Consider the following 10,484-nt stretch of genomic DNA (forward strand, 5'->3'; position numbering starts at 1 on the left):
TCAAGGTCAAACGGAATCCAGATGGCTCCATTGACAGATACAAGGCAAGGCTGGTTGCTAAAGGCTATGCTCAAAAAAAGGGCATAGATTATGAGGAGACATTTGCTCCTACATCCGGGATGACCACCATCCGATCTGTTATTGCAATGGCTGCACATTTTGAGTGGAATGTTCATCAGTTGGACATAAAAACAGCCTTCTTAAATGGAGACTTGCTGGAAGAGGTGTATGTCAAACAACCTCCACGCTTTGAAATTACAGCAAATGCACTTCAAGTATGCAAGCTAAACAAAGCTTTGTATGGGCTGAAACAGGCCCCTCGTGCATGGTATGCCAAGATTCATGCCTTTTTGACCAGCAAGGGGCTGCACAATAGTCCTACTGAGAGCACCCTCTACATCAAGATGGATGGGGGGAAAATTTTAGTCATCCTTCTTTATGTTGATGACTTACTGCTCACATGGTCCAATGAAGATAAAATTGCAGATTTCAAAGCTGATTTGCAGACCACCTTTGACATGTCAGATTTGGGGCTGCTTCACTTTTATTTGGGGATCCAGTTCTCTCAAGAGAGACGTGGCACTGTTATGTCTCAGTTTAAGTACGTGCAAAAACTCTTGGAAAGATTTAACATGCATAATTGTAAGCCCATAGCCACTCCCATGGAGCCGGGGCTGAAACTCACAATGCATGATACAGGAGAATCAGTTGATGCCACATCTTACAGTCAGGCTGTTGGATGCCTCATATATCTCTGTAACACTAGACCTGATATTCAGTTTGCAGTATCTCAGGTGAGCAGGTACATGCACAGCCCAAAAACTATGCATTGGCAGGCAGTTAAGCGCATCTTCCGTTATTTGCAGGGCACAAAGTCTTTTGGCTTGTTATTTCCCAGGGGGGGTGACTTGCAAATGCATGCCTACAATGATTCAGATTGGGCTGGTGATTATGACACTAGGCAGTCCACTAGTTGCAATTGTTTCTTTTTGGGTAAATCTTGCATTTCATGGCTGAGCAAGAAACAATCTACAGTGGCTACCTCATCATGTGAAGCTGAGTACAGGGCAGCTTTCACAGAAACAGTTGAATGTATCTGGCTACGACGTCTATTTGCTGATCTTTATCTGTCTTTGGAGAGTCCTCCAATTCTCACTGATAGTCAGAGTGCCATTGCAGTGGCAAAGAATCCAGTGTTTCATGCTCGCACGAAGCACATTGAGGTTCACTATGACTACGTCAGAGAGAAGTTACATGCAGGAGAGATCAGTATGATCTTTGTGTCCACACATGACAACGTTGCAGATATTTTCACCAAAGCACTACCACGTGAAAAGTTTGAGGCATTTCGCAGTGCCCTGAACTTATATCCGTTTGGTGATTGATCAGCCTTGTACATGACATTGGCACTGCAGGGGGGTGTTAGAATTATAGATATAATTCAGCAGTGACCAATGTAATTTAATAAGCTAGTTAGGGGCACTTTTCCCTCTTTAAGAGGCTTTTCCCCCTAACCGTAGTTAGTTCACTAACTATGGTTAGTGACTACTAAGGTTTTGTCACTAGGACAAAACCTTATCTCTCACTCTTTCAGTTGTACTCTTTACACTCTTCTATTGCAACTCAGCTCTCAAGCTTTCAGCTCTCAAGCTCACTCTCTCTTGCTCTCTCTCTCTCCGCAAACTCTCACAAATTGGGCATCACAGCGTCAAAATAGCAGCAACAAGGCCTCCTCGTAGCAGACGAGTATGGTAGCCTCAACCTCTTCAGGGATCTAGTGAGGATTCACCTCCTCTAGGTAGTCTAGTCTTTCCAGTTTTGCAGTGAGGGTTTCAGCCCCTTCATACAGTTGTATTCGGCCTCATTATTCAGTTGTATCTATTTTCCTCTTCGTAGGTCCAATACAATCTCTTCCTCTGATTCTCTCACTCGCATCCACAGCATCACTTTGTGTATTGAATGCATCATCTTACAGTTGCAATTAGTATTGCGCAGGAGAGATAGTGAGGATAGTCTATCTCCCACCTACATTGGTATCAGAGCTTCACTTTTCATTCCTGAAATAGGGAGGGTCAGTTTAGGGACAGCTCTATTGTTTTATGGTCCAGACAAGATCCGGCAAGGATACCATGAGCACCCATGAGCAATCCAACACAAGGGGAGGAGAGTTCAGTGCCTCAACCGCCACCACTACCCCCACCACACAATCCTACAGACACTTCCATGTCTACCATGACAGCCATGTTGCAAGCTATGATGCAGATGCAGCAGCAACAGTCCGAGGCTCTCTTCACCCACACGACCCAGCTTCAAGAGATGCGGGAAGATCCCCAAAAGGCCGCCAGAGAGCGCAAAAGGCTAGCTCAGGAGGCAAAGAAGAACGCGATCGGGAGGCTCGAGAAGCAAAATAAGAACGCGATCGAGAGGCTCGGAAAGCCAAGGAACTTCAAGACCCCGCTCGAGAAGAGAAGTAAGAACGACACCAGCACCTTCGCATTCTGTACTCCGACCAGCAGGGGAGAAACGGAGAGCCTTCCACCTCCGGCCAAGCCCTTCTTCCCGAGGAAGCTCAACTTCAAACGGTACATTGGTAAGCAAGAACCCTTAGTGTTGACTTCGTTTCTCAATCACTTCGAAAGTTATTTTTCAGTAATGCCTACGAAGGATAACAAGCGGTGCATCCTAGCATCCATGCACCTCACAAGTGAGTCTGTCACCTGGTGGCTCAAGTGGCAAAAAGACCACTATGATGCAAACAAGGAGACACCTCTTTACAGCTGGACAGAATTCGTCAAAGATCTTCCATCACGGTGATAGGACAAAATCTGTATCAAGTTTTTGAGCACTGTATATAGCTATGGGTAGGCACATAGTTGTACACATCTAGGGTAGGTGTGGGCTTTTGGCATTTGTGGATTTTTCTTTCACAAGCATGATGGACTGATGTATAGTTTTTTGAGATGTTTTGCAGGGACTTCATGGGAAATGATGAAATGCAATGTGGTTGTACCAGACTTCCAGAGCAAGGGTGTCCAGTGTGTGATCAAGTGAAATGTTTTTGGGGTCATGTAAAGTCAAGTCATGAAGGGTTTTTTTATATTTTCCTCAGTCAATGTGTACTTGCATGTTACAGGAATTTGATATGTTATGGTGTCCATGTCAAAGGGCTTTTCATGTGTGTGTATGGGGTTGCATGCAAGCTTTAATGTATATGCTACTGTGTGTGGGAATTGTGTGACTAAAGGTCCAAAATGTGCATTTAATGTGATTTGGGGAAAATGTCTTGAGAGTGGTAAAATGTCACTGATGAGGTGGCAAATTAGGCTGAGGTGGCTGGATTGATTGGGAAGGCATCCCGCTCATGCAAAGGTGGCTACGTGATGGATGAAGGGGAGCTTCTAGGCTGTGAGCTGGAGCTACGTGGAGATCGCGGCTGGGAGCTGATTCAGTTTTACGCTGGAAGGATCTACGATGCAAGGGGGGCTCCGAGAAGAGGAGGCTGAACAACCAAAAATGAAGGGGGCTCTCGTAGATGAAAGAGGGTGTGTACGCTGAGAAGACCTTGGCGCTGGGGATCTCCAGAGATTATGAGCTGTTGTTCGTTGGCTGAGCATAGCTACTACGTAGGTAGGACAGTCGTTGTTTGCACGTGAGCTGATGCAGAGAATCGTGGTCTAGCTGAGATCATATGGAAGGGCTCTGTTTTTTTTCTGATTGAGGAAGCTACGTGGCTGTGCGGGTGACGCTATAAATGTGAGCTAGTCTCTCCGTGAGAAATGAAGGCAGCAGGGCTATTGCTGGAAGTGTCTTCCATTGGGTTTGTGCATAGTTGGTGATGATCTATGGATTAACACAGCTTAAGGCATAGCTGTGTATCGTTGTCTGCTAGCTGAAGGATTTTGGGTGACAGAGACTCCATGAACTCAGTATGCAAAGAGATAGAGGGACCAAGGAATTGCACGCTAAGGCGCAATGGATCGTGACCTGCATCGATGATGGTTGTCCTAAAGGAGTTAGGCAATTGATGCTTGCTGCAGATGTTCGTCAATCACTGATCTTCTGCTTTGTGAGGGAAGAGAAGTTATCCTAAAGGAATCGAAAGCCTCTTTGACATGGTTGTGATCTTATGCTGATTTGATAGCGGGAGATTTCTGAATACTGATAGAGAGAGAGAGGAGGAGGCAAGGTTGCAGCTTTGCAGGAATTATGAGCTGTTGGAAGCTTAGGAGTGTGGGCTGTGGGTTCATAGTATTCTGAGGCTGACTGTTTTCTGAGTTTTGGGGGGAAGTTCATTTCTAAGTTCAGTCTGTTTCGGGCTGTGTAGTCTTTTGACTCTCTTTGAGTCTATGTGATCCATGTTCAGTCAGTTTTTTTGTGGGGGGTTTGTCCCGGTGCCTAATATAAAGACACCTGCTCTGAAACCTGGTTCATAAGCTCATCATCTACGAGCCCACATTGCAGCTGATCCCTATGAAGTCTCAGCTATTTGATGTGGTGAAGTACATAATTCCTGGTTGTCTTTCCTTTTTTTTCCTTATCATCTTTTTGGCGATCCTGCTGGGGACAGGAGGAGTTTTGAATTGAGATTGGGTACTCAAGACAAAACGGCCCAGAAGAATTGGCCGGGGAATGTTGCTTGAATTTCTGTGTGGTTAGGGATTGAAACTATGAAGACAAAGCCTCGCATGAGAGTGATTCATTGTGAGTTATGTGGGAAGTGTGGACACAAGAGCGACAAATGCCTTGATGTTGAACTTCGGGTGATACGTCTCCATGCTAAGGTTCAAAAGGCTTTGAAAGTGGTTGCTCTCAGGAAGAAGAATGCCTGTCAAATGCAGGGTAAGTTTTCTTCAGTAGAGTGATTATTTTTGTTTTTTTCCCAGAAGAGGTTGGGTGGTATTTCTGGTTGGAACTGTGTTTGAGATAAGTTAGTCAAGAGGAGAGATGGCTCATGAATTTCCTCAATTTCACGGGTTGCCCAATGAAGACCCAGAGAGGTTTTAACTTTTTAAAGTGCTTGGAGTTCACAGCTCTGATTAAAGACAGGAATGCTCCAGAAGTCCTTCTTCAGATTCTATCCTTTTGTCTGTTGGGAGAAGCGAGAACTTGGCTGCAGACTTTCTCTGCAAGGATGCGTGATGATCAGGGTGCTCACAGAAACCCGACTTATCCAGAGGTGAGGACAGCTTTCCTGGACAGGTTTATGTGTGTTAAAGATCCTGATGGCATTTGGAGAGAGCTATGTTTATTGCAGCAACAGCCGACTCAGCTAGTGAATGAGTATGTCGGTAAGTTCACTGTGTTGTGGAATAAATGGCAGGTGGCCTTATTACCTGAAGTTCCTCCCAGAGTCATAAAAAAGGATAGGTTTGTTGCTGGTCTGAAGCCGGAGATTAGGATAAAGATTGAATGTAAAGAGCTGGTCACTTATGAGGATGCTCTCAAGGTAGCAAAAGAGAAGGAGAGAAAGCAGATAAGATTGTCACAAATGATGCAAGAGATGCCAATGGTTCAGCATGTGCCTGAAATTCTCTCTCATGTGAAGCCAAAAATACAGACGCCTGAAGTCAAGAAGGAGGAGAATATAAAAGAAGAAATTCATGAAATGTCGGGGCTTATGAAGAGTTTGAGTTTGAATTTGATGAACGGCAGGGGAAGAGGTAGATCATCAGGTGGTTATGGCAGAGGCAGCATGCCTTCTTCAAATAATTCAGGCCCGTGGCAGGCAGGACGAGGTCAAGGGTCATTTGCACCTTGTGTCCAGTGCTTTAATTGTGGAGAGTGGGGACATTACAGCACACACTGTGATAAGCCTCCTCGTGCTGGAGGTGATATTTATCCATTGCCAACAGGGTTAAATAATAGGGTGAATTATCATAGTGTAGAAGTAAAAGATGCAGGTCAGCCTAGTACCTCTGGAATCTGTAAAGCCACTGCAAAGAGAAAGGGAAAGGTAAGGCGGTTACATTTGGCTTGTTGGAGTTGGAGGAAGTTAAAAATGTCATGCCATTAGGGAAGAGAGATAGAGAAGAGGAGGTTGGTCCGAGTGCAAAGAAGGGGAAGCAATCTGAGGAGATGATGACCTACCAAAAGAAGAAGAGCAGAAAGCCCAGAAGGAAGTACAGAACTACAGATTATCCCATGGGGAAGGAGCAGGGAGATTATGATTTGGTGGAAGATCTTTCAGCGAGAAAACTCGACATTACATTTGCCCAAATGATTGGTCTATGCCCAAAGCTTAAAAAAGAATGGAGGCGGGCTGTAAATCCAGCAAAGAAGAACTCTCATAAAGGTACAATTAAGCTGATGTCTGTCTCAGAGTTGCCAGATCTTTTACCCGCTATAGAAGCCTGGCATAAAGGAAAGGGTTTTGGAGAGGCCTATATAGATGGGGGTGCACAGATTTGTGTGATTACCCAGGCTTGTGTGGAAAGATTAGGACTGAAGATATCCCGCTCCTCTACTTATCGCATCAGAATGGCAAACCACTCCAAGGTGAAGACTTTAGGGATAGTACCTGGTCTGGAGGTTGAGGCATTCAGTGTTTCATGTCGAGTGGATTGTCATGTGATGCCTGCGGGGTTGGAAGCCTATCCTTTGATTCTTGGAAGGCCGTGGTTGAGGAAGGTAGGTGCAATTCAAAATTGGCGGAAACGAATCTTTTCTGTACATACGAATGGGAAGAAATTGAATTTCGATATGGTAAGCAGGGCTGAAGTTTCAGATTCAGCAAGTGAAGAGGAAGAGAGAAGTGAAACCAGCAGTGAGAATGAGAGCTCGATGACTTCAGAAAGTGATGAAGAAACAATAGCATTGGTGGATTTGGTAGATGAGGATTCACAGGTGGATTTTGTTCGTCCCGTGTTGTCGGAGAACACCATCTCTACGCCCACCGGAGAATTGGAGGAAGCATCGCAGCCACCAACTGCTTGCACCTGTGGAAAGGGAACGTCCATGAGCAACTGGAGCCGCGACCGCCATGCCGGTGGCTTTAGACGTGGCATAGTTGAATAGTGTAGCAGTATTGCAACGTAAAAATAATGATGAAAGCACGTACTTGTAAGTTCCAGTCCTCACTGAATCCATAAGCTGAGACGGTGGCAGGGATGGACTGGGCGCCGCTCTCGATCATTTGGCAAGCGGATTCAATAGCATCAGCGGGCACGGCACCCCAGAAGTAGCCGGGAGTACCGTCGGCCAGGAGAGAGGTGGCCAGAAGAGAGATCCAAGACGTGCCGGCAGGGTAGCCATCGTCAGGAGGGGTGGTAACAGTAAGCTGTACCCAAAGAGAAGAGGCTATAAGCTCACGGGTGGCATCAGTAGAAGTATGGAGTAGTACGGGATAAAGGCGCACACGTGTGGACAGATCAGGGAGCCAAGAAAAGGCACAGACGAGGCAGGACAGATCAGTACATGGGTCAGCCAAAGAAAGAGGCTGGTTGGGCTGCTTGGAGGCAGCCAATCAGGCCTTATATAGGGCAGACCTAGGGGTTGAGTCCCTACCTTGATGTGAGGGCCAGTGCCCTAGTTTTGTGGGCCAAGGGGCCCTAATTTTGAGGCCTAGAAGGGGCGCATTTAATGGAGTGCTGAGTCGGCTGTGGGCAGCAAAAGTCGGCCAGTGGGGCCTTGACCAGTCAGCTATTTTGATTTCCCTTGGGGCCTATAAAGGGAGGCATACAAGGCTCATTATTCATCCAATTGGAGGAGCAGTTCAGCAGCAGATTGCAGCAGGAGGAGGTCAGCCAGACAAGCTTCCACAAACCCCAGGTAGGTGTCCAGGACCTGCACACAAAGAGTTTGGAAGGGGCTCCACAATTGGCTGCAGATGAGCAGGCTGGAGGCAGCTATGTGGCGAGCTGTCTGGCAGAGGATATGGGCAGGCTCAGGGCCTGCATCAGGCCTGACAGAAAGACGGAACAGCCTCTGGCTATGGCAGCCTGCATGGTGCAATGAATGGGCAGGCATAAGGCCTGCAAATAGCCCTGCAATAGGCGCAGGAAGGGGCAAAGCCAGCAGCCCAAAAGGGCCTGCCAAAGGCCCTTTTATAGGGCTGGTTGGACCGGCCAACCAAGTCAGTTTTCGGCCAGTCTGGTTGGCCAGATTGAGCCTGGCTGGTCAGTTTTTGTCAGCAGCCCTTGGGGGCTATAAAAGGAGGGCCTCCAGGCCCTCATTCCACATTCTCTGCAGCAGCAAAACACAAGTAGCAAGGAGCAACAGAAGAACCATTCTTGGAGCCTATTCCTGGATGACCAAGAGAGCAGAAAGAGCTGCAGACTAAGCTTGAAGGGCTTGCCTACCTAGGCTGATCTACAGGCAGTAAGGGAGATAGAACAATTCTGGACAAAAAGTCTACAGATGCTCAAGGTGGAGCACTCGGGCTCGAGTCTAGAGATAACCGGCAGATAGGAGAAGGACCTTGTGGTAAGATCAGAGGACCACACCCATTGGTGGGACTCTGGATCTATCTCTTTGTATTGTGTCCATAGCTTTGGACAGAAATATATTATTTTGGTGGTTTCTATATCTGGCTCGTTCATTTTCTATTGATGAGTCTGCACATCTATGTGATGCACATTGTGATTCCACTCCCACACATACACACTGTGTGAGCTCTTGGGCTATTCTCAGTCTTCCGCTATGCGTACCCTCTGTTGGTCCATTTCTAACAGAGGAGGCTGCTTGTATGTAAGGTTTGGAATCCCGTTTGTCACTTAAAAGCCATGATTGGTGTTGTTATGACCTACAAGATGAATTGATATGGTCTTCTTTGTGTAATTGTAGGTAGGCTACATGCTACAGTGCCAAGGCTGTCCTGCACTTCGTTCACGTCTGCAATCCTCCCAACTGAGAAATCCATCTAGTCCTAATACCCTTGCATATGGACTCTCAGCTTGCTGCCCACTAGTACAAGTAAAGTGACCGGATGCTCCTGTTGCCTTCTAAATCTGGAGCAATCCCCATAGATGACGCAATCTCGGTTAATATAATGTAATGACATGAGCCATTATGGACCAAGGACAATGTTGCTTATCTCCTACAGTTTCGCAAGCCTTCACCCCAATTGTTATCTCTTGTTCCTGCAACACCATGTTTACTTTTGATGTGTCCTCTCTTGTGGGCCGTCATGACATTTGTTCTTTCCTCTGTTAGAAATCAACCAACAGAGAGTACCCATAGCAGAAGACTGATAGAACAGCCCAAGAGCTCACACAGTGGATGTGTATGTGGGTGGAATCACAAACTTCTTAACTTTATGTGCTTCAAATAGATGTGCAGACTCATAAATAGACAATGATCCAGCCAGATATAGAAGCTACCAAAATAATATATTTCCATCCAAAGCTATGGACACAGTACAAAAGAGAGAGATCCGAAGTCCCACTAGAGCATGGTCCTTTGATCTTACCACCACGTACTTCTACTATCTGCCGGATATCTCTAGAACTTGAGCCCTTGTGCTCCGCCTCGAGCGTATGTAGACTCTTCCTCCTTGATCCTTCCTCGTTTGCAGGTCCATGGCCTGCCCTTTGCCTTGACAGCTGCCCACATGGCAGCTCATGTGCTGCCCATGTGGCAGCCCCAATATCTCCTGGTCTACCTCCCCCATGCTCTCCTCATATGGGGGCTTACAGATGGGGAGGTGACCTTTCCAACATCCTCCTCATCATGTCCAGCTCTAGTAAATTACTATCAAGTATGTATAAAGACTCCTCTCTCAAAAAGACCAATCAAAACTGCCCGTGTATGAAACAATGATCCTGCTTCGTATCATAATGAAGCTCTTAACATCTGAATAAATGGGTTTCTCTGCCAGTACATCAGAATCTATAACACAATCATTCGAAGAGCCTCCATCCATTGCATCATCCAATCTTAAGTTCCTTTCATTGAACCACTTGGAAAATGGGTCACTTTGGTTATTACCTGTGCCGACAAAATGCCAACCATGCATAGCAGCACCCAGAAGAGGATAGATACAATTTGCTCCAATCCCAATGTCAAGGCCCAAAGTTATCTCATCATTCCCACTATGCCAAGGAGCAGGGCAGTTTGTTAACAAATCTTCAATCCAGTGAACATAGTTTGCTCGGTTAGGAACAGTTGGGCAAAGTTGCCCATCTGGTATCCACCTGCAGCCACCAATTCCATTTATGCACGTAGTAAGTCAGAGTGAGTCAAAGATACTAGATACATGACCCGACATAGAGCGCAAAGAATCGTACCAATCAATACCATAATCGTGTTTTAATAGTACTCGAGTCAGTTCTCTAGTAGCATTGAAGTCGGTCCAATCAATCCGTGCTTTGCCCTTCAGTGTGTATGAAACATACTCCTTGAAGCTAGGATATACAGCAGCAAGAAGACTAAAATCCGGGGGGTTTTCTGCATACTTATTTCGCGGGTGCATGGTCCTTGTGCCTTTCTTCTTCTTTGAACTTGCCACTAATTCCTCTGCCAAGAGTAAAACGTTTATTTGAACAATT

General features: G+C 46.2%; 2 protein-coding genes across 4 annotated transcripts in view; both read right to left on the reverse strand.

The window, feature by feature from the left end:
• FIO1 (methyltransferase) overlaps positions 1 to 10,484 on the reverse strand; it is a 91,095-nt gene that overhangs the window by 26,509 nt on the left and 54,102 nt on the right. For all 3 annotated transcript variants that reach the window (XM_087392572.1, XM_087392571.1, XM_087392573.1), the window contains 2 exons: positions 10,224 to 10,452; positions 9,925 to 10,130 (listed from right to left, as the gene is read on the reverse strand). In XM_087392572.1, coding sequence (XP_087248698.1) covers positions 9,925 to 10,130; positions 10,224 to 10,408 — 391 coding nt within the window. In that variant the 5' untranslated portion in view covers positions 10,409 to 10,452. The remainder of the gene's footprint in view (positions 1 to 9,924; positions 10,131 to 10,223; positions 10,453 to 10,484) is intronic.
• LOC147888745 (uncharacterized) lies at positions 6,285 to 9,089 on the reverse strand. Its single transcript, XM_087392123.1, has 4 exons — positions 9,020 to 9,089; positions 7,058 to 7,296; positions 6,759 to 6,935; positions 6,285 to 6,350 (listed from the first exon to the last, which is right to left on the reverse strand). The coding sequence occupies exons 1-4, from the start codon at positions 9,087 to 9,089 to the stop codon at positions 6,285 to 6,287; spliced, it is 552 nt and encodes a 183-aa protein (XP_087248249.1).

Source organism: Dipteris shenzhenensis, chromosome 21 (assembly GCF_047967505.1).
Source record: "Dipteris shenzhenensis isolate YYH24624 ecotype China chromosome 21, Dip_SZ_1.0, whole genome shotgun sequence".
Lineage (NCBI taxonomy): Eukaryota > Viridiplantae > Streptophyta > Polypodiopsida > Gleicheniales > Dipteridaceae > Dipteris > Dipteris shenzhenensis.